At 48.6% G+C, this 26918-nt stretch overlaps 1 protein-coding gene across 3 annotated transcripts; it reads left to right on the top strand.

Annotated features, from left to right (window-relative positions):
* The first annotated feature begins 787 nt into the window (after nucleotides 1-787).
* On the top strand, nucleotides 788-26652 carry Pafah2 (platelet activating factor acetylhydrolase 2). 3 transcript variants are annotated; one of them, XM_027399636.2, is made up of 11 exons: nucleotides 788-1008; nucleotides 2281-2415; nucleotides 3470-3623; nucleotides 4353-4449; nucleotides 10243-10311; nucleotides 10763-10901; nucleotides 12819-12932; nucleotides 17543-17634; nucleotides 18944-19114; nucleotides 21771-21925; nucleotides 22235-25520. In XM_027399636.2, exons 2-11 carry the CDS (start codon nucleotides 2326-2328, stop codon nucleotides 22381-22383), a joined length of 1230 nt encoding a protein of 409 aa, XP_027255437.1. In that variant the 5' UTR covers nucleotides 788-1008; nucleotides 2281-2325; the 3' UTR covers nucleotides 22384-25520. The 3 variants fall into 3 exon arrangements, with proteins under 3 accessions (XP_027255437.1, XP_027255440.1, XP_027255438.1); XM_027399639.2 differs by lacking the exon at nucleotides 22235-25520 and adding an exon at nucleotides 25946-25992 and having other exon boundaries at nucleotides 794-1008; XM_027399637.2 differs by lacking the exon at nucleotides 22235-25520 and adding an exon at nucleotides 26030-26652 and having other exon boundaries at nucleotides 803-1008.
* The last annotated feature ends 266 nt before the right edge of the window (nucleotides 26653-26918 follow it).

The raw sequence follows: 26918 nt of genomic DNA, 5'->3' as shown, positions 1-26918 counted from the left end.
GCTAAGGTGTTTGTCTCACAGATAATGAGGACCCCGGTTCAGATCCTTAGGGCTCACAAAAAAAAAAAAAAAGAAAAAGAAAAAAGGCTGGGTGTGGTGGCACATGGCTTTAACACCTGCACTCAGGAGACAGAAGCAGATGGATCTCTGAGTTCAAGGCTAGCCTGTGTACATAGCAAGTTTCAGGACAGCCTGGGCTACATAGAGAGACCCTGCCATTAAAAAAGAAGAAGCCAGAGGCCAGAGAGGTGGATAGAGACACTTGCTGCTAAACATGACTGAGTTTGATCTCTCCTCGAGGTAGGAGAAAAGTGGACTCCCTCAAGTTGTGCTCTGATACCCAAAACCATATCGTCACAATGCACTCCCACACATTAAATAAATAAATGTAACTTTAAAAATTAAAAAAAAAAAAAAACCAAGCCTGACTTGATGGTATGCTATAATCTCAGTGATGGTGAAATGAGAAGCAGCCAGGTAGATCGGGGGGGGGGGGGTCTTATGTGGTCAAGTTCTAGCTGACGAGAGAGCCTTCCTCAGTCAACAACTTGGGAAGGGAAGCCCTGGGGACGCAACACGTGAGGTTGTCCTTTGACCTCCACATGCGTGTCGTGTGCACGGCGACACAGATGCATGGAAATGTGTACACACAGCCCTTTCTCCCCTCAAAACCAGCACTGGCTGCCCCTGTGGCTCACAGGCCCTTTCCTGACACTTTCTTTTCTTTCCTGTCTTGCCCTGCTCTCTGCTCCCATGCTCAGGGGACACACACTCTCTCTCCCCAGAACTCCAGTGGCATTTTATCTCTCCTCTACGACAAGATCTGCAGCTGCTTCACCATCATGTGATCCACATGTGTCCTGCAGCTGCAGCCTCAGCCTCAGATCTCCAGCCGGTGCCCTCAGCTACAAGGGGGAACCTCCGGAGACTCCTCCTCCTCTTTCCCTCTGGCCGAGTAGTCAGTGCCTGCAGCTGAGCTTAGCTCTTTCTCCTCTCCTCTTTGTAATAGTGGGTATCTTCAAGTTTGCATTGGAAAAACAAAAGGGAAAAATGAATGGTAGAAAGAAAATCTCCACCTTCCAACATTATTTAATGAGTGACTCTTTGGGACGCTGGGGTTTTCTTCTGCATGATTGGCCGTCAGGCGGCCTGTGTGTAGTTAACAGTTGTGCTGTGACTTGAGCAGCTCACTGAGTCTCTCAGGACCTTGACTTTTTCAGTAATGTGTACGTGGGTTACAGAGGTGGGGCGAGGGGAGATTGCAGGGAGCCAGGGAGCGTGGGTGGCAACCACCTCTGAGGTCTCTTCTGGGCCAGGCATGCTTTGACTTGCACACTGATCCTCCCGGAGGAGGAAGCAGAATGTCAAAACAAACCATTCGGGCCTACGACCCTGCCCGTGCAGCTGGCTTTGGCTATAAGGAATAGGAATAGGAATCTAAATTTTGTTGCTTTAAATGGGGTGAGTTATGGGTTAGATACCCCAATAGCCAGGGTAACTCTGTCTGCCTTGGTTCGCCATCTGTAAAACTGGTCCTGGTCCCTCCTTTCTCAGACAGTTGCTGAGAGAATTAGATAAGCATCACCTGTAAGGGCTTAGTACAGCGCTAACAGGGGAAGCCCTAGGTCTCAGCGGGTACTATTAGCCACGAAAGGACGAGGTCTGGGCTGTGATCACCACAGCAGTTACTGCTGGGTGAACACAATAGGTGCAGTGTCAGCATGTGTTAATCCTGAGGCAGGCTGCCTTTGAACTGTAGCTGAGGGATGCCGCTGAACTCCTAATCCTCCAGCCACCACCTCCCCAGTGCTGTGGTTGTAGGTGTTTATCAGCACAACTGTGTTATGTGGTGCTGGGAATTGAATCCAGGGCTTCTTGGATGCTAGGCAAGCCCTCTACTAACTGAACACACACACACACACACACACACACACACACACACACACACACACACACACACACACACACACACACCAGTCCTTGTGTTTATTGGTTTTGAGGGAATTGAAGAATACAGTCTGAAGGGCTGGGAATGGAGTATTTGTTAGCACGTGCAGGGCCCTGCGTTCCATCCCACCACCACAAAACCAACAACCAAGAAGCCAGCCTGTAAATGTTGGCAAACAGTAAACGCAAATGGTGCCTGTGGTTTATTGAGTAGCTGTCAAGAAGGCCGGAGTGATAAGGATGTCAGGAAGTGGACAGGGTTAGCACATGACCTAGAGACGCAGCAAGTGAGAAAGAGACCAGCAAGAGGCTATTCTATGCTCTGTCTTCCAGCCAGCAAGTTCAGGACACCCAGGCTTTGGTCCAGCTGGTGATGAGATGGGGACTGGCCAGTCTATGTGCTTTCCAGCCATCTCGGGCCCCCACCACGTTGGCTGCACAGATGTGATGGTGGGTCAGAGTCTGGAGGTAGGTGTCCCAAGCCCCTGCCCTACGTGACTTCTGCACATGTGTGGGGACTCCACCGCTCTAGGTGTGCAGTCCTGGGGAGCTGGGTTACAGCTGGGGTGGGTTTGGTTATCAGCCCTTAGGCCTGTCTTTCTGCCTTTTAAAAATTCCTCTTTCAAAATATTACAACCTTCCCAATTGACAAACAAACTCAGTTCTTTCTCCAGCAAGGAGGCGGTGCCACTGTCTTCAGAGGCAGTTCACAGACCCTTCCTTCTGTCTTGAGTCGGGCATCGGATCTCGGGAAGGTTTTCTATCTCATCCTGGTGTAGGCGAGTGGGCGGAGGCAAAGGGGGCCCTGCACACTGTCCTGACAATAAGTCTTGGGTGGGAAGGTGGTGTTTTTGTCCCCTGCTTCCATCTGTTTCCCACGTTCTGAACCCTCTTGCCAGTTTCTAGGCTTCTCTTTTTCTTTGTCTCCTCCTTCTCCTTTGTAAACATTTTTTGAGACAGGTTTCTCATGTGGTTCAGGCTGGTCTCCAACTGGAAATGTAGCCAAGGATAACCAGAAATAAGCCCCTGACCCTCCCATCTCTGGGACTCCGGGCATGTGCCACCACGGCCTAGCAGTTTCTTATGTTTTTTGTTCCTGATGGTTGGACTCTCCTCTGTCCTGTGAGGGATAGCCACTTCCTCGTAACCATTCTCTGGCTCCCTTGTGACCAAGTGTAGTGCTGCCTCCTGAGAGGCAGCCTGGAAGAGTGGCTTGGGTGACCCACTGCTGCCTTCCTGTTCAACCTCAGGGCAAATCCAGGTCCCCTGTTTGCAACAAGCCTGGGTCCACAAACTCTCTTGATGTTTTGGTGCGGTGCTGTTTCAGGATGTAATCCAAAATGCAGTTTGACAATGGGAAGAACATAGCTGTATGTTCTACACGCTAACAACAAAATTGTTTCTAGATTTGAGGAAGCCTTGATTCTCTATATTGGTGTCCAGCCTGGCTTTCACCTAGACTCCTACTGACTCACAATTCCCAGGCTTCTTGGCCCAGCATCTACTCTCTTCTCTTCCCCAGGGGAGCCTCTTCCGACTCTTCTACCCCTGCCAAGCATCAGAGACAAAGTGTGAGCAGCCCCTGTGGATTCCCCGCTATGAGTACTGCTTGGGCCTGGCTGACTACCTGCAGTATAACAAGCGCTGGGTTGGGTCGCTGTTCAACCTGGGTATCGGTAAGGCTGGCCTGACCCAGGTACCTTCCTAGTGGCCTATTTATGTCCCCAGGAGAAAGCCAGACAGACTTTTAGCTTGTACAGTCCAGTCCTTGGTATGGAGAAATGGGAGAGAATTGAATGTGTGAGAATTTGGGCCATGGATTCAAATCCAGACTTTGTAATTTACTGGGACTTAGGCAAGTCACTTGCCCTGCTCGCCTGCCAGCTTTTGTAGAGCTGTGGTGCCGGGTGTAGGCGGAGCTTCCAGTGCAGTGTTTGGAGCATCAGATGGGGTTTGGCTGGGATTCCTAAATCGAGCGTGCATTCTTGCCCACTCTGTAGATCATCCCTCCTTTCAGTACTGGGGATCAAACCCAGAGCCTCATAGATGCTAGGCCAGTGCCCTGCCGCTTAGCACTGGACCACATCCCATAGCCATAGGCTTTACCGCCACCCCAGCAGCTGTATCAGACATTCTTGGCTCCCAGAGAGCATCTGTACTCCTGCAGCATGCCCTCTGGGGCTGTTTTCCCTCCCTCGTCCCAAGTCCCCACCCCTGGCATCCCCTCTGGCCTTGACACCTCACTCATCTGCCCCAGATTTCTTCAGTACTGCCTCTTTGGAATTTTTTTCCTGGTGGTTCTGGAGAGGGGAGGACCACAAATGCCCATCCCTACCTGTACTCCGGCTGCCCTTGGGATTGCAGTTCCAGGCAGCCAGAGATGCTATAGCCTGTGTCTCTGCCAGGATCTTGTCGCTTGCCTGTTAGCTGGAATGGCCCCTTTAAGACAAAGGAATCTGGATACCCCTTGATCATCTTGTCCCATGGCCTAGGAGGCTTCAGGTAAGAGCTTTGTCCCTGGACCTCGCCATAGTCCTTGCGTTGTGAGAGCTGCTGTGTCTTAATATAGTCTCAGAGGGTCCAATAACAGTTATCTCACATACCTGCCCTCTTACTCCCCATCTGGCCCTTGGCATAGCACTGGCCTTCCTTCCCTAGACCAGGGCTTCTTAAGGTTTTCTACTTGTGACTCGGTTTTTTTTGCCTGGCTTTGTTACAGGGCCGCCCACTATTAAAAGTGTATAAAATAGGAATATAGGTCAAACATTTGCTGGAAAGAAATCATAAAGAAATTGATTTTAAAATAATGATTTGGTATGCATATCATTTTACCACTCATTAAAAGCAAAGGCAAATTTGCATACTAATGAAATGGTTGAACTTTATTATTTTTGTATAAGGGATGGACTCTAGGCTGAATATTGGATACCATAAGATATCCTAGAGTATCCTCAGGGTTTTTCACAGTTGATTGGGTTTTGGTTTTATAGTCATTGATGCTGAGAGTGCCATTTTATATAAATCCATAGTACAAAATGGCAGAAGTATGTTTAGGGCCATTTCAGAAATTGGAAATTCTGACTTAATCCCAAGCCAAGATCCATTTAACACTTTTTATGTGTTTGTGAAACTCAAATTAGCAACCCAGACATCAGTCTTTTTTTAAGATTTATTTTTATTATTTTTAAATATATGTGCAGATTGTGTGTCTCGTGTAGGTATGTGCACGAGAATGCAGGTGCTCACAGAGGCCAGAGGTGTCATGTGTGGTGGATCTGAAGTTACAGACAGCTGTGAGGTACCTGATGTGGGTGCTGGGATCGAACTCAGTCTTCTATAAGAGCAGCCAGTGCTCTTAACCATCGAGCAATCTCTCCATCCACCTCAGGGGCCAATCTGTAAAACTCCAACATTCTAATCCAATCCAATCCAAAAAATAGACTAACTTGATACTTACACATCAGTGTGTGCCTTGTGGTGACATCCTGTCTCAAGGCAAAAGAAGCCCAAATCCAACCTTGCTGGTCCAGTACCTTAAAGAGTGCCTGGCAGATTGAGGTCTCAATAAGTATTTGTTGAGTACATGAATGTTCTTCTAAATGAAACCCTTTCTTCCTCCCTCCCTCCCCCTCCCTCTCTCCTTCCCTCCCTCCTTCCCTCCCTCCTTCCCTCCCTCCCTCCTTCCCTCTCTCCCTCCCTCCCTCCTTTTCCCTCCCTCCCTCTCTCCCTTCCTTCCTTTCTTTCTTTTTTAAGAGAGTGTCAGATTCCCTAGGACTGGAGTTACAAATGGTTGTGAGTCACCGGGCTTGGTCCCGCATACCTTTAATCCCAGCACTCGGGAGGCAGAGGCAGGCGGATCTCTGTGAGTTCGAGGCCAGCCTGGTCTACAAGAGCTAGTTCCAGGATAGACTCCAAAGCTACACAGAGAAACCCTGTCTCGAAAAACCAAAACAAACAAACAAACTAACAAAAAAACCAAAAACCAAATGGTTGTGAGTCACCATGTGGGTGCTGGGAATCAAACATGGGTCCTCTGGAAGAACAGACAGTGATCTCAACCACTGAGCCATCTCTCCAGGCCCTAGATGAAACATTTTAGAAGCTTTTTGAACTTAATTCCGTCTTTAAATTTTCAAGTATTAAGATTAGAGGTGCACACCGCAAACCTGGTTTGTGTGTCCCTTTCTGAAGGTGCCATCCTGACTCTTCTATGAGGCTGAGTTTTCAAGTACTATTTGTATTTCTCAGTACTTAACATAATTGCAGCATATTTTTTAAATGATTTCTTCTGGTTTTAATTATGTGTGTGTGTGTTTGTGTGTGTATGTCGTGAGTGTGCGTGCGTGCGTGTGTGCGAGCATAGGTACCTGAGGAAGACTGAAGGGCATCAGATCCCCTGGAGCTGGAGTTAAAAGTGGTTGTGAGCCTCCCGATCGGGTGCTGTCTGTCTTCCCTGCTAGACTGTAACCTCTGTGAAGACAGACACCACACTTGGCTTCTATGCCCCCAGTGCATAAGACAGTGTCTGGAAGTCATAGTTTCCCAGCAAATACTCATTCACAAAGGATCGCAGGACTGTTTTGCTGGATTCCCATTCATTCACCAACCTTTCTTAAGCACCTGTTGGATGCAGTTCCCTGGCACAAAAGGAGGGTGGAAAATCCGGATGCACACATTCAGAAAACCACTCACACTAGAGGAGCTGGTGTATAGACAAACATAACTAGCAGCTGGCCGGAAGTGGAGAGTAGGTGTGATGATAAGGCTAGGGAAGGCAAGGGTGTGGTTATCTGTGCTGGTTTCTTTTGTAATAAACTGAGAGCAAGTCTGCTGTGAGTAGAAGAGTCCCAGCCTTCAGAGCCGCGTGTGTGTGTGTGTGTGTGTGTGTGTGTGTGTGTGTGTGTGTGTGTGTGTGTGTGCTGGAGAGAGCAGTGAGCACGTGATCTGGAGGTGGTCCTCTGACTAGAAAGCTCCCTTGGGATGTCATTCTTCAGTAGACCAGAATGAACCAGTAGAAAGGTCCTTCATTAACCATGAGTGAAACTCCAAGAGGAAGAGGGAGATGGGGGTCAAAGGACAGTTTGCCTTTTTAGCTTCTCTGGTTAATTTCACCTTGAAATTCTTCCCTTGTTCACTAATGGGTAGCTTCTAGTGAAGAGCATGCATGCGTAAATGCTACCTAACTGGCTTCTAGAATGCCACTGTTCCCTATGGTCCCCACACAGCCCTCTGAAGTAGGCAGATAGGCATGACTGGCCCTGGAACAACGAGCCACAACTTGTCTACCTTACACAGTACACACTGGGAAGGAATCAGAAGTCATTTATCCGGTTCACTGCCTCTCTGGAAACCTGGGAGACACAAAAGGCAACCTTAGAACCGGAGTCTCCCTCAGTTATAGGGGTATTCTTAACAGACACCATCAAACATGAGTGACTAACACATTATCAAATTCCTTCCTTCCCTGGGCTCAGGTTGGGTGTAACCATGGCATGGGCTGCAAAAGAAGAAAACACCCACCCACAAGTAAAACTTCTTTATTTCTCTCCCAGTTATAGCAGGCTAGATGGGCAAGCACAGGGGTACCTGCTGCTAACCCTGGCACTTAGAAGCTAGAAGCAGGAGGGTCAGGGAAGTTCAAGGTCATCTCTGCAGACTAGTGAGTTTGAGACCAGCCTGGACTACATAAAACCCCTCTTCAAACCCAGGCAGTGGTGGTGCACCCTTTCATTCCAGCGCTTGGGAGGCAGAGGCAAGTGGATCTCTGTGAGTTTGAGGCCAGCCTGGTCTTCAGAGCAAGTGCCAGGACAGGATCCAAAACAATACAGAGAAACCCTGTCTCAAAAAACAAAAAACCTTATCAAAACACAAAAGAAACAGGTGAGGGGAGCCAGAGATGGACAGACAGGGCTGATGTCACAGTTCCATGAATGTAGCAGAGAGCCGTGCCTTGCTTGTTCTGCTGTGTATGGCTTCCATTATCTCGTGACCTATGGTGTCTGCATCCCAGGCAACATAAAGGAACACTCTACTTTAAAAGAGAGCCTCCTGGGTAGCTCAGTGTCATGCAGCTGACTGCATCTCATTTGTTAGAGCTGTTTGCTCCATAAGCTGTGGGCTCCATGTGGCTCTTTTTTTTTTTTTTTAATTTATTATGTATACAACATTCTGCTTCCATGTATATCTGCACACCAGAAGAGGGCACCAGATCTCATAAGGGATGGTTGAGAGCCACCATGTGGTTGCTGGGAATTGAACTCAGAACCTCTGAAAGAGCAGTCGGTGCTCTTAACCTCTGAGCAATCTCTCCAGCCCCCATGTGGCTCTTTAAGGTTGAGAAGATGGTTAGTCAATGCTGAGACATGCTTCAGGTGTAAAATATACACCAGAGTACAAAGACTGCATGGGAGTAAGAATACAATGACATTTCATTCATTAATTTTTTTATTATATTTGGAAATTGGAGTGGGGAACATAGATTGCAATAGGTTAAATAAGGTATAAAAGTATAATAGGCTATTGTAGCTTAAATAAAATATATCAGTAAAGTTAATTTGCTTCTTTTTACTTTGTTTTGGTTTGTTGTTTTGGTTTTTTGAGGCACAGTTTCTCTGTGTAGCCCTGGCTGTCCTGCAGCTCACTATGTAGACCAGGGTAGCTTTGAATTCACAGAGATCACCTGCCTCTGCCTCCTGAGTGCTGGGATTAAAGACATGTGCGACCACTGTCTTTAATTTTACTTAAAAAAAGATTAAAAATATTTTTCTAGTTATGTGTGTCTGCATGTGTGTATGTGCACTTGTGTGCAAGTGTCCACTGAGGCCAGAAGAGGGCACAAGATCCCTTGGAACTGGAGTGATAGGCAGTTGGAGTAGCAAGTGCTCTTCAGCTCTCTTTCTTCTTACTTGTTTTGAGACAAGTTCTTGATTCATAGACAAGGCTAGCCTCGAACTCCTGTCCTCACCTTCACGTCTCAAGTGCTAGGACAGCACATGTGTGCTATATATATATAGAAGAGGGTGCCAGATCCCCTGTAACTGGAGTTACAGTTGGTTGTGAGCCACTCTGTGGGTGCTGGGCGTCAAACCCGGGTCCTCCAGAAAAGCAGCCAGTGCTCTTAACTGCTGAGCCAGCTTTCCAGCCTCCCCAATGATCCTTTTTAAAAATATGACTACTTGAATATTTTAAATTGCTTTAGATTTCTGTGTGTGTTTAAAATGTATTATTATCATATATGGTACTTTTGAAAGGTAAAATTAACTTTGTGAAGTAATTTCTCTCCTTCCACCTATTTTGCACATCCTGGGATCAAATTCAGGTTGCTAGGCTGGTGAGGCAAGGGCCTTTACCTTGCCATCCCTTGTGTGGTTTGTTTGTTTGTTTGTTTGTTTTGGTTTAGTTGTTGGCTTTTTTGAGACAGGGCTTCTCTGTGCTGTTCTAGAATTTGCTTTGTAGACCAACTGGCCTCAAACTCACTGAGATCCACCTGCCTCTGCTTCCTAAGTGTTGGGATTAAAGCATGCACCATCACCACCAGGCACCTTGTGTGGTTTTAAAAAATATTTATGCTGGGCGTTGTGACACATGCTTTTAATCCCAGCACTCAGGACACAGAGGCAGACAGATCTTTGTGAGTTCCAGGCCAGCCTGGGCTATGTAGCGAGACCCTGCTCAGTGGGTCAAGTACTTGCTGTACAAGCATGAGACTGACTGGAGTTTGATCCCCAAAACCTGTGTCAAATCTGGCCACGGCTGAACACACCTATAATTCCAGTTCAAGAGTGGATGAGACAGGAGGCTTCTTTCTCTCGCCAGCTAGTCTCACAGAATTGATGTATTCTAGGTTCAGTGAGAAACCCTGCCTGAAAATGTAAAATAATAATAATAATAATAATAATAATAATAATAATAATAATGAGAAGAAGGTAGAAAGTGGTTGAAAAGACACCTGGCAACATGGTCTCCACATGCAGACATACATATGTGTACACACATGTTAACAAATAGGAGCATGTACACACACACACACACACACACACACAAAAAAAATATGTCAGGGTAGTCATAATCTAACTGGGGCTGGGGTAGGCAGATTCAGTGGTGTGGAAAGGCATCTCAGATTGAAGAATGTCTTGCCAACACACGCTGGAGGACCCCAGAGCCCTGGGATGAGGGCTTCATGATCTGGAAGAGGACCACCTGTGACATCTACCTAGCCAGTATCTGAGGTAGCCACTAGCAGAGCATGGGTGAAGCTGGCTGTGTTTTTTATCTCTTCTCCCTGTGACTCTCCAGGGCATTGTACTCAGCCTTCAGCATGGAGCTGGCCTCCCGTGGCTTTGTGGTTGCTGTCCTGGAGCACAGGTAAGAGGACAGTCTGGTGACCTGCAGTCAGTTGGACACCTGTGGTGAGCTAGAGTACAAGCTAGTCCCCTATCAATGTGTTATTTCTTTTTTAGTGTAGTTTGTGTGCTGGGGCATCCAGGCCCACACACGTGGGCAAGCATTTTGTCACTGAGCTATATCCCCTCGCCCCACTGTATTATTTCTAATAACCATGCAAAACAGTTATTATACCCATTTAAAAGAGTAGAACATCAAGGTTCAGAGATGTTCAATAGCTGGCTGAATGACACAGCTGACTCTGGGCTCAAACTCAGGCCTGTCCCCAGCCCATGTTTTCTCTGCTTTCCTTTGCATCTCCTTACCAAGCAGAGAGCCCATGTCTCATGGTTGGGAGGGAGGCGAGGGTAAAGGGCAGAGATGAGATCACCATTGTCTTCTTGCTTTCTTTCTGAATGCATATGTCGTTCAGGGACCAGTCAGCTTCGACCACCTACTTCTGCAAGCAGACCCCACAAGAGAGCCAGCACACTGAATCCCTGGAGGAGGAATGGATCCCCTTCCGTCGAATCAAGGAGGGGGAGAAGGAATTCCACGTTAGGAATCCCCAGGTAGGCTTGTGCCAGTTGGCACAGTTATAGTTCCATGATCAGAATGGCGAGGCAGGTTTGTGCCCACTGGCGTTGTTAATCCCAAAGTTAGGAGGAGAAAGACCACCCACCCAAAACATCATGGCCACATTTAAAGCAAGCCATTAATTAAAGCAAGCTTTTTTATTCCTATACATGGGCTGCCTCCCCTAAGGCAGGGTTCAGGAGGTTAGCCTTGAATGTGAGGAAGACAAGGCTTTTGTAGCTCATGGGTAGGGGGTTTCTAAATGGGGGATTTGGCAGGTAAAATAGGGTTACAGGAATAGAACACAAGCAAAACAAGTTGGTCCCTTCTGGAACAAAGACGTGGTTGCAAGATGAGCATAACAAGGTGTCACAGTTGTAACAAGGCCATCACAAGTTGTCATGCAACCTTTTGAAGCAAAGGTAGGGTTGCAAAATGGTTATAAATAACTTTTTGAAATGAAGACAAGACTGCCGTGTCCTAGAACATGTAGTACTGAACCTTTTGCAGTGAAGGTTACAGGTGGGTATAGCCCAATCCTTGAGAAGCAGGTTTGATCATAACAGGAATAAACCTAGTTTGCCTTTACTATTAGGTGGCTTTTAAGCCTAAGATGGAGGCAGGCTGGTTCTGCAGCACATCCTGGTTCTGGTCATCTTTCTGTCTCTCTGGCAAATTACCTTACCAGAGCAGCATTTTTTTAGTTATGAGCTCTGGAGACAGCAGCCCAAGGTCAGGTGGACCTATTGCCTCGGTCCCTGGTGAGGGTCCCAGATGGCAGGGGAGGAGGGGTGGGGTAGTGGCATCCCACAGTCCTCTCTTCAGGTCAGATCTTCAATGACTTAAAGACCTCCCCCTGGGCCCCACCTTCTAAATTTCACCCTGTGGGGACCAGCCAATTAACATGGACCTTCAGTCGACCACAAACAAGACTTTTAACCAACTTTCTCTCAAAAGCCTCAGCATAGTGGGTCTGAGCTCACCACATCCCTGGGAATAAATAATCACAGGGCTCTTGAGAGTGACAGAGTCCAGCTTAAGCCTGCCTCGGTGGCCAAGGGAGCCGATTGACTCACGTGGGTAGGAGGAAGGGAGAATGAGACCTCTGGGCAGGCAACCTCATGGCCACTGGGACTTGCTCTCAGAGGGGACCAGAGCATCCCTGTCTGCATCCCTGTCTCTGCATGACTCCCGTCTGCAAGCTGGCTTTCTTTCTTTCTTTCTTTCTTTCTTTCTTTCTTTCTTTCTTTCTTTCTTTCTTTCTTTCTGTGCTAGGGGGAGAGGGTATTCAGGTTGGTCTGCCTTGGCTATGCCACCTTCCAGGCCAGAGAAGCTGGGACACCAGGACTGAGGGTCCCACTTTCTGAGCTCTTGCCAGCTCTAACTGCTGATAGCCAACAACAGGGGACAAGGCTCTGGGTGTTGCCTCCCCAGTCCTCCATCCCAGAGCCAAGCTCAAGTTTGAAAATTCCTGGTAAAGGATTCCTAGCCTACAGAGAAGAGGCAAAAGGAAAATTCCCACCAAAAAAATCCATTGTCTGGTTGTTGGGGTCGGGTAGGGGTGGGGTGGGGCGGGCCAGGGGCAGTCCTTAAAAGGCAAGGTTAATGGGAGAGAAGGGGTGGCAGCCTGTGCTGATAATGGGCTTGAGAATAAGAACATTGACAGTTCCTTCTGTTGGCAAAATGTTCTCATGTGCATCAGTTTATGTAACCATCCCTATGGCCCTGCGGGTAGGCAAGTGGGCCCACTCTCTGTGTTGTCAGACATGCCTGTGTGACCTGCAAGGGGGGGGCGGCTGCAGTGTTTGCTGAGATGCAGGGGCCGACCTCCCCTCCTGTTGAGTTCCGTGGGGGGGGGCTGAGGTGCTCCCTGTGTGGTTGTGGGGTGCTCCGGTACACTGGCTGTGTTGCAGGTGCACCAGCGGGTTGGAGAGTGTGTGCGGGCACTGCGGATCCTGCAGGACGCCTCTGAGGGGAAGCCCGTCCTCAATGTCTTTCCTGGTGGATTGGACCTGGTAACCTTGAAGGTATGGCGGCGGTTGGGATGACCCAGAGCTACACGTGCTACCCAGAGCACCGGGAGACTTCAGACTGGCATAGTGAGGCCCCAGGTCTCCGGCTGGCTGCTCTGCACTCTTCCGTCTTTTTTGCAGGCTGTGTGTGTGTGGCCTTCATTCTCACGAGATTCCAAGCAAGAAAGGTAGTTGCTAGAAACCCAGGCCCGTGCCTTAACAGCTCCAGAACCCAAAGGAAAAGACTCTCTTCGCTTCTAGGCTGTGCCTGTGTGTGGATGGCACAGTCTGCATGGCCTAGTCACTGTGCTAGGGGGAGAGGGTATTCAGGTTGGTCTGCCTTGGCTATGCCACCTTCCAGGCCAGAGAAGCTGGGACACCAGGACTGAGGGTCCCACTCTGCCACATGCCTAGAGGAGATAGTTTCTTCCCAAGGGCAGGGTGTTAAGGAGCAGTGACCTGTCTACTATAGGCAAGTAGCCAACAATACTTGTAAGGCAGTCCCAAGACCCCTCCTAGAGGCCATGACACTGTTCTCGCTATGGACTTGGTGGCTAGGGAGATACAGTTCTATCATCCGATGCCCAGTTTTCTCCCCTGATCTTTCTTCTCCCTCTAATGTCAAAACAAAATATAGTAGCTCCCCCCCACACACACAGTACACTTAATAAAACAGTGTATTTTTCATGCTATCTAGTTTTGTTTTTTCGTTTTGTTTTGTTTTTGAAACAGGGTCTTGATTCATAGCCCAGGCTAGTTCAGAGCTCTTCATGTAGCCCAGACTGTCCTTGAACTCATGGCAAGTTTCCTGCCTCAATCTCCCAAGTGCTGAAGTTACAGATGTGAGCCACCACACTTAGCTAGTTAGTGTCTTCTATGTTTTTTTTTTCTTCTTCTTCTTCTTCTTCTTCTTCTTTTTTTTTTTTTTTTTTGAGACAGGGTCTCATGTACACCAGGGTGACCCCAAATTTACTGCATAGCTGAGACTGGCCTGGAACTCTTGGTCCTCTTGCCTCTACCTCTTGAGTACTGGGATTTCAGGTTTGCACAACCAGGCATTGGTTATGGCACATTTTTAATGCTGTGTGAATAAGAATTCTGAGAATAATAATATTCTACTGTGTGAATCAGAATTCTACTGAGATAAGGGCTCCCCACATAAACTCATGAAGCCAGAGTCATTATCTCTGTACATCAAGTGAAGACAAGCATGAAAGAGTCTAAGTACCTACAGACAGCATCTAGTTACAAACATGGTGGAGGAGCTGGAGAGATGGCTTGTGGTTAAGAGCATTGGCTGCCCTCCCAGAGGACTCAGGTTTGATTCCCACCCACATGGCGGCTCACAACCATCAGAAACTAGTTCCAGGGGATCCAACACCCTCTTCTTGCTCCCATGGGCACCAGGCACACGTAGTACATGGACATGCAGGCAAAATACCCATGCGCATAAAATAAAATTAAAATTAAAAAGGAAGAAATGGAGTCAGTTTTATTCTGGGACTTTTGTTCCCAGAGCCTAAGTTTTATGTCTCAAAATCTCTTAAAAAGTTCGTTTTTAGCCGGGCAGTGGTGGCATACACCTTTAATCCCAGCACTCAGGAGGCAGAGGATCTTTGTGAGTTCGAGACCAGCCTAGTCTACAAGAGCTAGTTTCAAGACAGCCTCCAAAGCCACAGAGAAACCCTGTCTCGAAAAACCAAAAATAAAATAAAATCCATTTTTAAGGAAGACACATATGCCTGTGTGTGAGGCAGAACCTCAGCTCTAGTGGGCTTTAGTGACTGTTTGCTGAGTAGAGAAGTAGGTTCCCCTAGTGCCGAAGTCCAGCCCACCTGAGATCTGAGCCAGGCACTGGGGAACAGCAGCCACTGTCCAGGTGGATCTCAGAGGAAATAAGAAACCAAGCAGCTAAATAAATCTCACCTTTGAGACTGAGTAAAGCTGAGCATCCATTATTCCCCTGTTGACAAGTGTGGTGAAGAAGATGGCCTCTTCCGCCGTCTGGAGGAAGGCAGTGTGTCGGGAGCTATCAGTGGTACAAATGTATTCTCTCTCTCTTTCCCTCTCTCTCCCTCTCTCTCTCCCTCCCTCTCTCTCTCTCTCTCTCTCTCTCTCTCTAATCCAGCAATTTCCAGTCTGTGGATTTTTTCCTGCATGAGCTGCACTGTTCCTAAGAGCAAACAGTTGGGAGGAGCTAACATGTTCCTCTGAGAGCCCCAGGGGATGCTAATTGCTAGGGCACCTAGACCCCTCTCAGTGGCTCCATCCAATAGAAACGCCTCTCTCTTGTGTATTGTCCACAGGGTACTCTGGTGCAGGAGGCGGTTCAGGGAATCCAGGATTGAATTTAGAGCTTGGCACAAGCTAGAAAGCTACTCTACCACTGAGCTGCACCCCAGCCCTGGGCTCCATTCACCCGGGAGTTCTACCCTCTTCACTCTTGAACTCACATGTGAACATACATTAGGCCAGCAGAGGGGCATGGGCAGGGAAGTACCTGAGAGCTTTTATAGATGTACTTGGAAGTTAGACTTTTTAATATATGTATGTATTTTTATTATTTTGTTATGTGTTAGTGTATCTGCGTGTGGCTGTGTACGAGTAAGTACAGGTGCCTGCAAGGGCCAGAGGTGTGGATTCCCCTGGAACTGGAGTCACAGGCAGTTGTGAGAGGCCTGACTTGGGTGCTGGAATCAAATCCAGGTCGTCTGCAAGAGCATCTCTTAACCACACTTTCGCTTTGGAGGTTAGACTTTTGCTCATGCTGTTAGCTGGGATTCAGTCGCATAGAACTTCAAAGAAATGGTCTAGCGGCGTGTCTGGGGACAGATTTAGTGAGCAGCCAGCTGTCTATTTCAGAGTGAGGTCAAGTGCAGCCATAGGGAAGGACAAGGCAGCTCTCTCTGTACTAACACTGCTACAGGGAGACACGCGGGCTGGGGGAGCACCTGTGGGAGCACCTGTGGAGAGGGATGAGTGTGCACTCCTGTTTACTTAGACAAGAGTTCAGTGACGAACTCTTTGAGGACACTAAAGAAACTGTCACCCGTTGGGAGCAGAAAGCAGGCAGCTGGTGAAAATCAGGCAGCTGTGGGTGGGGAGATCTCTCTACAAACCTGAGCTTGGATGTGTATAAATAGTCACTTACACTTTAAAAGCTAAAGAGCCCCCCCCCCGCACCCCTGCCGCTGCCTCCCCAGGTGCCTCTCTTAGCCAAGGAGGGGAATGGATGCCCACCCTGGGCTAGATGTTGAGGAGAGCAGGGCTTCTGAACAAGAGTGTGGTACACAAAGCCTGGGAGATTTCCCCAGCCCCTTAGTAGACATCGGTGGTGGTTTTTTATAGAACCATGCCCCGAGGGCTTCTGGGAACAACCAGAAATAGATACTTATGGAGCAGTCAGAGCTCACAAATCCTTCCTGGGCTGTGTATAAAAATCAGGACAGACACAGAGGAAGTAGAACCTGCCTTGCTTTTCTGCACAAGCAGCCCTTACTCCAGAGCGAAACAGGGGTGGGGAGTGCAGCAGGAGTTCCCTGTGCTCCCCTCTGTGTGAGGACCAGCTTGTGAGGCAGGAACTGTTCTCAACCTTCCTAATTCTGAGGCCCTTTTATACAGCTCCTTGTGTTGTGGTGACCCCCGACCATAAAATGATTTCATTGCAACTTCATAACTGTAGTTCTGCTACTGTTATGAATCATAATGTAAATATTTTCGGAAATTGAGTTTTGCCGAAGTGGTCATGACCCACAGGTTGGGAACCACTGCTGCTTCTCAGTCTGCTTTTGGATGAGCTGGTGGAAGCCTAGAAACTTCCATCTGTTCTGGTGCTCACAGACATTTGAATGTCTACTCTCAGCAGATAGCAGTGTTAGCAGGGGGTTACAGAAGTCAAGATGAGCCAGTGTGGTGGTGCCTACCTTTAATCCCAGCATTTGCAGGCAGAGGAAGAGGGATCTCTGAGTTCGAGGCCAGCCTGGTCTACACAGTGAGTTCAGACTGGTGAGGAGTACATAGTGAGACCCTGTCTCACAAAGCAAAAACAAAGTCCAGATGAAAAGCACAGTCCTGTGAAGGTTGTTCACACTGAAGATCAACTCTCCAGGTGACAGAAAAGTCCTCTTTTTCTTCTCTTTGCCATGCTGGGTATCAAACTGGTAGCCTTTTTTGTGCCAGACATGTTCTCTGCCACTGAGCTACACCCCAGAGATACCTTTTTGTTTTTTTTTGAGGGTTTTTTGTTTTGTTTTGTTTTTCCAGACAGGGTTTCTCTGTGTAGCTTTGGAGCCTATCCTAGCACTGGCTCTGGAGACCAGGTTGGCCTCGAACTCACAGAGATCCACCTGCCTCTGCCTCCCGAGTGCTGGGATTAAAGGCGTGCACCATCACCAACGGCCAGCTTGGTTTTTTGAGTTTTTTTGGTGACAATGTCTCACTGTTTAGCCCAGGCTGGGCCTGAACTTGCCATCGTTATGTTTTAGGATTACGCTAGATCACAGCGGTGTGCCATCTTACTCCAGCCAGAGGCTCAGATGGTGCAGTTTCCGTTGGCATCACAGCCTCACTTGATTCTCCTGCAGTTGCTTCTCTATCTCCTCAGCTAAGTTCCCTACTTTCCTCAGGACGGCATCGACATGAGCCGGGTGGCTGTGATGGGACACTCGTTTGGAGGCGCTACAGCCGTTCTTGCTTTGGCCCAGGAGGTCCAGTTTCGGTGAGTACTGGGGATGCTGCTGTCATCGGACTTCACACACCATTCATTCATTCAGCAGGGATGTGTTACACAAGGGTCATGTTCTGGGCAATGTTTGATGGGCTGGGGATTCAGTGATGAGCTGAACAAGGTCTGATTTTGTTCAAGAGATTGTGTTGTTGGGTGAGGAAAGTGATTATCAAATTCTTAGCTCTTTTTTTGGGGGGGTGGTTTCAAGACAAGATTTCTCTGTGGCTTTGGAGGCTGTCCTGGAACTAGCTCTTGTAGACCAGGCTGGTCTCGAACTCACAGAGATCTGCCTGCCTTTGCCTCCCAAGTTCTGGGATTAAAGGCATGCACCACCACAAGCTCTTAAGTGCTATGAAGAAAATAAACAAGCCAAGGATGTGATGTACATGCCCATATCTCTGCATTCCAGAAGCTGAGGCAGGAGGATCACAGTTCAAGGCAAACCTAAGCAAGACCCTATCTTAAAAATAGAATAAAGTGAAAAAAAAAAACATTAAATGATTTTAAGCAGAAAATAGCCGATCTTAGATTTTAAAAAGCCTCCTGGCTACTGTGTGATGGAACAGACCAGGTTGAAGGGCTAGGGGGATGCAGTCCGAGTCAGAGAAAAACTGAGAGAGGATGGATTTTCATGAGGATGGAGGTCGAGGATGGTTAGCATGGATGGAGTCAGATGCAACTGAGTTGTTGAGCCTTAGGGGCGAATAAGAGCAAGGAAAGGGCAAGTGAAGGCTTTGCGGTTGCACCTGTCATGACAGTGGAAGGTGACTGTCCCCTGCTGAAATGCAGAAGATGGAGTGTCAGTATCACAGTACCAAGAAAGTTTGTAGGGTTCTCTGCCACGCAGGCTCTGGTCTCATGTAGCATCCCACACATCAGAGCTCTGAGCTGCGGTTCTGATACCTTCAAAGTGTCTCGCTCTCCCCTGCTGTCCTGGGAGCTCCTGGGATATGTGGCCTTTCTCATTGATCTCTGCATCCAGAGGGCTAAGGCCGCAGTAACCACTCAGTAAATACTGAATGATATGAGAGACTGAATGAGTGAAGTGACATTCTGCAGAAGTAGAGTGCAAAGTCACCTGAGGGTAGATCCAGAGAAGGTCTGAGGCAGTACAAATTCTAGAAGGCTCTTTGGGGACAGGTAAGAGGGACTCCTCTGTAAGATGGTCATAGGAGGGTGCGGGTTCCTGGCTTTCTGAGTCGTCAGCCCATTGGAGAGAAAGGTCCCTTTCCATCCCCGCCACCCTGTGTATTCTTACTGAGTTTCTTAGTGACAGCTCCAAATGTCTGCCTCATCCTAGGTGTGCTGTGGCCCTGGATGCTTGGATGTTCCCTCTGGAGCATGACTTCTACCCCAAGGCCAGGGGCCCTGTGTTCTTTGTCAATGCTGAGAAATTCCAGACTGTGGAGACCATCAACTTGATGAAAAAGATATGTGCCCAGCACGAACAGTCCAGGATTGTGACTGTCCTGTAAGTATGCCCCAAAGGCACGACCCCAGTATCCTGTTGGTCTTTTTCATCAGCTGGGACTCCCTTCATTTCTTCTAGGTTATCTAGAACTTTCTATATATTCATTTAACATCTGAATATTGCCACAATCCCTATCTCATAATTCTTATAGGGTTTTATATTGTCTCTCTTCTTCACTTAGCCCCACCCACAGAGATTTCTTCCACAGTTTATGTAGCTGCAGGATAGGATTTACTTAGTAGTTTCTGGAAAATGGGTGTGTTGGGTCTGGGTGAATTCCAGTCATCTCTAGCCTCCTATGAGAATTTTACCGTTTTTTGAAGACTTGGCAAGTGTGGGCTTTGACAATTTGGGGGGATTTGTAGAATTTCTGTGGATATCCAGTTCATAGAGGTTAGCCTAACATAGGCCTTCTTCTAAAAGTCATCCAAGTGGGCTGGGCCTGTTGATGCCTGCTTATAATCCCAGCACATAGGAAGACCAGGCAGGGGGATGGAAAGTTCAAGGCCAACCTGGGCCCACTTATATGTTGGCCAAATAACCCACATTCTGTTCACCTGCTCACTGCACAGTGGTGGCTGCACTTTCTGCAGGGCCTATTTTCTCCAGAGCAACAGGCTTTCACAGCTTAAGCCATGTGGGAGCCATGTGGAACTCAGGCAGGCCTGAGACCTGCCTGACCTGCTCCTGCCCCAGGCAAGCCAAGCAGCACCCATGCTCCAGTGTCTACTTCAGGAAACACAGCTGGCCATGTGTTATGTACCTGCGGAATCACCTAGGCAACTGAACATATGCCATGCCAAGTCCCGGAGCGGTGGCCTCAGTGGTGGCTTCTGAGGGTCCTCTCCTGCCCATCCTGGCCCAGTTAGTCCCTCCTCTTTCTTTTTGATTTCTTAGTGTTGAGGGACAGGGCTGCAAGAATGTTTCCCCAGGCCAGTCAGACTCGGTCACTTGTGATCTGTAGGGAAGGGACAGGGCACACAAAAGGGATTTAACGATAGGCAATATAATATCTTTAAAAAAAAAATTTATGGCTGGATGTGGTAGCCCATACCTTTAATGCCAGTACTCCGGAGGCAGAGGCAGGTGGATCTCTATGAGTTCAAGACCAGCCTGGTCTACAGAGTGAGTTCTAGGATAGCCAGAGCTATATAGTGAGACCCTGTCTCAACCCACCCCAATATTTTTAGATTTATTACTTTTATTATTTTATGTGTATGAGTGATTTCCTGCATGTATATATCTTGTACCCCTGGAAACCAGAAGAAGGTATTGCACTCTTAGACTTGGAGTTACAGACTTGTGACCTGCTGTGTTGGTGCTGAGATTCAAACCTGGGTCCTCTGCAAGAACAAGTGTTTTTAAGCACTGAGTTATCTCTCCAACCCTAGCATATTATTTATTTATTTATTTATTTTTGGTTTTTGGAGACAGGGTTTCTCTGTGTAGCTTTGGAGCCTATCCTGGCACTCGATCTGGAGACCAGGCTGGCCTGGAACTCACAGAGATCCACTTGCCTCTGCCTCCCAATGCTGGGATTAATGGCGTGCGCCACCAATGCCTGGCATTATTTTTTAAATCTAATGCTGGGTACTCAAGAATTCATTGTAGTTTTCATTCTACACACTTTTTTTCATGTGCCTTAAATAATACATTTAAAAAAATAGTTTTGGGTTGGTAAAATGACCCAGCAGATAAAGACAACCTGTCATGAAGCCTGAATGTGGAGTTCTGTTGCTGGGATCCACATAGAGGGAGGAGAGAACTGATTCTTGCAAGTTGTCCTAAAAATTCCAACCACGCACCATGCACACACACACACACACACACACACACACACACACACACACACTTACAGAGAGACTACACACACACAGAGATTCACAGATACACACACATATAGACATATATACTCAGACAGACACACAGATGCACACAGACTCACACATGCACTAATAAATGAATACATTTAATTTTTAAAAATATGTTTTTCTACATATTAGATAGGTATTTCAGCATTTAGATTTTCCATATCACATTCATCTGCATTACGAGTAATTTAAGTCAGTAGGTGTCCGTGGAGGACATCAGCTGTGAATTAAATATGTTTACAGGGCTCGGGAGTGCTGTAGTGGTGGAGCAGGTGAGAAGGCCCTGGGTCAGTCTCCCCTACCCCAATGAATGAGTGAATGAACGAATGGTCTGAGTCTTCTACAACCAAAGCGCTTAATCCAGAGCCCATTTTTCTGTGCTCTCCCTGCTCTGATTATTTAACTAAAAGCAGGTGTTTCCTCTCCCTGTTGACTCCATGGCACAGTTCTGGCAGTGAGGCTAAATGTGTCATGGCCTTGGGGTCCCTGGGTAAAAGCTGTGGTGTACTAGGAATGGCAGTGCTGGGAACCTCACCTGCCTCTCCCAGCTCCCCTAACAGGTTCACTCTCCTTCCTGTAGGACACTACAGGCATGGTGACACCTCCGTTCAAATCCTAGCTCTGCTCAGTGTCACTTCTTCCTTCTCAGACTCTATCACCAGGGAAAGTCCCGACAAGGTTGCTGGGAGAGTTACACAAGCCTCACGGGCAGCACCTTGTCCACAGTAGGCACACATGTGTACCTGACCTCCACCCTCCAACCGGCTGTTTCTCTTTCTCTCTAGGGGAGCTGTTCATCGGAGTCAAACTGATTTTGCCTTTGTGACCGGCAACCTGATTGCTAAATTCTTTTCCAGTAACACTCGTGGGACCTTGGACCCTTACGAAGGTCAGGAGGTTATGGTGCGGGCCATTTTGGCCTTCCTGCAGAAGCACCTTGGTAAGGAGACAGCTGGGGCTTACGGAGCACACATGGGGTCCCTTGGGTCTCCTATAGCACTGTGTTCTGTCCTGACATGACGAGGACCCAGGAGAGTCATGGCATATGGAAGCCTGACAGCACAGGAAAGTCACTTAATGAAGGCTTGCCCAGCTAGACCCTGGCTTGGCCTGGTCACCTAACCTTTCTGAGCCATGGTTTCCTCACTGTGACAGTACCTTTGCCTCTCTTTACCCCATCACCTTTGTGCATTGTGGACTCTTCATGATAATAATTGGGCAAACTTTATGTAAGTTTTTTTTTTTAAAGAAACCAAACATGGAAGGATTATGACCAATATCATAAGTCACAGACCAGCTAAATGGCAAAGCCTTTTGAGGTCCCTGGTGTTATCACTACCCAGAGCTTCTCTGACGGACAAGCAAGCGTGCTTTTCCACTGGGAATTTGGATGTTTGAGGTGATCGTCTCAGTGTTGGTGAGATAGCTCTGAGGGTAGATGGTGCTTGTGGCACCAGCCTGAAGACCTGAGCTCAATCCCTGGAACCCACACAAAGGTGGAAGGAGAAAACCAACTCCACAGAGTTGTCTTCTGACCCCCCCACACACACTCTTCATGGTGTGTACACACGTGTGCACGCACACAATACAGATATTGCAAAAAGAAAGTTAATGGTCTAACTAAACTTTTTTGGACCACAAAGACTAGAATTTTCGTTTACCTCAAGGGGAAAAAAAGTGAGCTGGGTGGTGGTGGCACACACCTTTAATCTCAGCATTCAGGAGACAAAAGCAAGTAGATCTCTGTGAGTTCCAGGTCAGCCTGGTTGACACAGCTAGTTCTAGGACAGTCAGGGCCATTACACAGAGAAACCCTGTCTTGCAAAACAAATAAGCAAACAAAAACAAAAAACAAAGAAAGAAACCCGGAAGTTTGTTTATGAGGTGTACCTGGACCCAGTGGGTGACAGAGTCAAAGGACCATTGCAGTATGGATGTGTTTGTTTTGTTTTGTTTTTCTCTGCTCCACAGGCTCAGTGTGTGTCTTCCTGTTTCCTTGTCTTCCTCTGCTTCTTTCATTCTTTCTATGCTTTTTTTTTTCATACCCTGGAGTGTCTGTCTGTTCAATCTCTGCTTCCTCAGAACTTGGTTTAGCCTGTGCCAGCGGTGGCCAGTCCTCTCTCCTGTGGGTTCACAGCTTTTGTACTCACAGCTGTATTGGGGGGCGGGTAACTTTGGGGGCAGTGACCTCATTTTATTTGCTTGTGTATTTACTATGATTATTTCTTAACACTAGATTCCCAAGAGAGGTTCTTGGTTGTACCTACCAAAATGCATTGTGGGTCACTGTCCAGCCTAGAGCTTTCATGATCACATGTCCCTTTCACTGAAGTCCATGTGGAAGAGAAGCACCCCGAGCCTCAGGAAGCTGACCCCTCACTTTCATCAGGAGGCAGCCAGGCTTGCCTGAACCAGCCTCACAGCAAGATCTGATATCTTACCCCTCAACACACGTACACACACACACACACACACACACTCACACACACACACACACACACACACACACACACACACACACACACACACGCTGGCCAGAGAAGCCTCAGGTAGCACACGGCAGCTCTTTAGATATCTATGGTCACCTCTGATATCCTCTGTTCATGGCCGTGGGACCTGCAGTGGTTCCTTGTTCAATCCCCCACACACTCTATTATCACCTTTCTTTGGGTGCAGTTTGTCAGGGCCTCTTTTAAAGAGAGGTGCCCTGACTGGAACACACTACGCTAGACGTGGTCTGGGCAGCACCTGGCCCAGCAGGGCCCTCCCCTCTGTGCTCGGGACCTGGGTCTTCCCCTGCATAGCCTGCGTGCATTTATGTTTCCCACAATGTGTGCAACCCATCTGGTTCGGGTTGTGCTAATGTTTGTAATATGCCCGTCCTACTAAGAACACATTGCTGCTATGAGCCAGATTTGCATGTCTGTTTACATTTGCTCATTTCACCTTGCAAATTATGAGTTTAGAAACTTGCAGGGCCTCACAGAGACGCATCGTTTCTCCTGACGAAAAGGAGTGGTCCCACCTCCCAAGACTTGAGTGGTTCCTGCTCCCTGGTCCTCAGCTGCACCTCCTGTTTCCCCTAGGCACATGTCCTTATAGGAGCCCAAGATTAAAGATGACAGGGCAGGCTATGAGTGGTGGCGCACACCTTTAATCCCAGCATCGGGGGGCAGAGGCAGGTAGGTCTCAGTGAATTTGAGGCCAGCCTGGTCTACGTAGAGAGTTCTAGGCCAGCTAGGACTCTGTCTCAAAAGAAAAAGTTGAAGGTGACAAGGGAGCCCGCAGTGGTGTGACAGACAGTTAAAGGGAGAGACCAGCAGAGGGGGAGGTGTCAGGAGTCACGGCTGGAGGAAGCTTGCTGGACATTTAGTCTGCTTATGTCACCAGTGCTTGTCACGCTCAATGCTCTAGAGTCATTATCTATCGTGTCTGATTCTGGAGATGGCCCTTCCCAGTAGTTTTTTTTTTTTTTATTTAGTAGCTTCATTTTTTTCCAGATGAATATATTAAAGCTTAGAAAAGGTCAGTAGTCTGTAATTGTTCAAGGTTATCTGGTTCTGATGACAATGCCAGTGCTCGGTCTGACTGTAGCCCCACAGCCTGTGCCCCTTCATTGGTGAGCCGCAGTGTCACGATACACAACAGTGTCTTTTACTTCAGTCACACAGTGGCTGCCTAGGAGGACCCCGGGGTTAGACCTGACTGGAGTGAAGGGAGAGCAGCCAGGGAAGGGGCTGCCTACAGAAGGCGATTCCCGCTTAGATCTTGACTGATGAAGAAAGGCCATAGTGAGGGAAGGGACAGGGGTCTTCCCTGGTAGTGTGGGTAGTTCCCATATATCCCAAGCTCAGGACAGGGAGCTGTTGAAGAGGCAAGGGGAGAAGTGGGCAGAAGTCAGGAGCAGCGGCCCATGGATTTACTGAAGGGGGTTGGGAACCTGACACCTCAGTCTGTGAGGAGCCTGCTATAGGTTGTAGGCAGGAGAATGGCATGGTTGGACAGGCTTGCGGTCTAGCTACATGTAGAGGATGGGTGAGTCAGAGAGTTGAGAACCAACAGTGTGGGTAGCATGGAGGCTCTTGTGGTAACCCAGGGGTAGTGGGGGCTTTCGTGGTAACCCAGCTGAGAAGAGAGAAAGCAGAATCTGAGTGAAGACGATGTATCTTTACCAACTGGCTTTACAAAGAAAGGAAGCATTTAGGTGCCTTGTCACTGGGGGAACTAAATGGGCCAGAGGTGGCTCAGCATCACCTCACAGCTCCTGCCTAACGCCTCCAGAGCACAGGGGTGATGCTGCCTTCCCAGTGAAATCTCCTCTTTCTCCTCTCTGTCCCCACCTGCCCTCCTGGAAGGCCTCACTCCTGTTGTAATTTAAGAAAAGCAGCGCTCGAGAGAAAGACAGGGTTCAGGCAGAGGTTTTTTTGTTTTTTGTTTTTTGTTTTTCCCTAAGGAAAAGGGGAACTGGAGAGAGGAGACTGAGACCAGCTCCAGAGGACAGACAGGGGCAGCAGGAGAGAGGAAAGAAGGGCAGGGCGGGGGCAGACAGACAGGGGGCGGAGGAGGGGAGAGTAAGGGAGAGGGGGGTATGAGGGGGGAGAGGGAAAGAGAGGGAGAGAGGGGGGAAAGACGGAGGAGGATGGTAGGTCGGCAGGGCCCACAGGAGGTGCTCTTAGTGGCTACAGCTGAGGGCGTTTCCTGTCAGAACCCCAAGGACAGGCCAGTATGGATGCCTGAACACTAACAACTCCCCCTCTTCCACCCAGCGCCTCCTCTTCCTCCCAGCATCTCCAGATCCTCTTCCTCGATCTGTCTCTTGCTGAATGCCTGTCTCCACTTAGCTCAGTGGAAGCTACAGCACTTCCACGGTCTCTCAGGGCCTGCCTGGAGCTCCCACCTCACCTGCCTGGGAGGCCGCCATACCCAGTCCTTTTGGTATCCCAGGTGTTCCTCTCTGTAGGATGCCCCGGGACCCCATGGAAGCTACTGTGACCAGACTCAGCAGGGGTTTGCCTAACACTCCCTCCTGTTTGTGCCCATTCAGACCTGAAGGAGGACTATGATCAATGGAGCAGCTTTGTCGAAGGCGTCGGACCAGCGCTCATCCCAGGGGCCCCACACTATCTGTCCAGTCTTTAGGCACAGATGGTCACTTGTAGGTCACTCGAGCTGAGCTTCCACTTAGGAATTGCCCATGGGTACTGTAACCTAGTGGCAGGATCCCTTTACACAGATTGGGAGGATGTAATCAGAGTGCTGATTGGGTGCCTGGGCCCTTTGCTCTTGGAATCACTGATCTTAAACCCACCTCAGAAGGCATCTCACTGGCTGATTGAGAAGCTGAATTTAATTTTTTTTTTTAAGTCAAGGATCATATCCCAGACTGTCTTTGAACTTACTGTGTGAGGATGACCCTCCTTCTGAGGGTCACTATGCCTGGTCTTTTTCAGTGATGGGGATCAAACCTGACTTGAGTTAATGACCATGAGGTACTGAGGTGCTAAGGACCTGTTCCTGATGACAGTGCTGTTAGCTCTACCTGCTTGGCAGAGCGCCCACTCTCTCTTGGCTTGGGCCATTTCTACTGTTCCAGCCATGAAGTTATCCTGTGGACTCTGTAGCAATAGGTGCCATTATTGCTGTGCCCCCACACCCCACCCCACAGCCCCACCCACCCCCCCCCACTGCCCCACACCCCACTGCCCCACCCCCACTGCCCCAACCCCCACTGCCCCACACCCCACTGCCCCACACCCCCACTGCCCACACCCCCCCTGCCCCACACCCCCACTGCCCCACCCCCACTGCCCACACCCACTGCCCCACATCCCCTACTGCCGCCCACCCCCACTGCCCCACACCCCACTGCCCCCACCCCCACTCCCACACCCCACTGCCCCACACCCCCACTGCCCACACCCCCACTGCCCCAC

Source organism: Cricetulus griseus, chromosome 2 (genome assembly GCF_003668045.3).
Source record: "Cricetulus griseus strain 17A/GY chromosome 2, alternate assembly CriGri-PICRH-1.0, whole genome shotgun sequence".
NCBI lineage: Eukaryota > Metazoa > Chordata > Mammalia > Rodentia > Cricetidae > Cricetulus > Cricetulus griseus.
The sequence above is the reverse complement of the archived record's forward strand: the minus strand, read 5'-3'. Positions and strand labels throughout refer to the sequence as shown.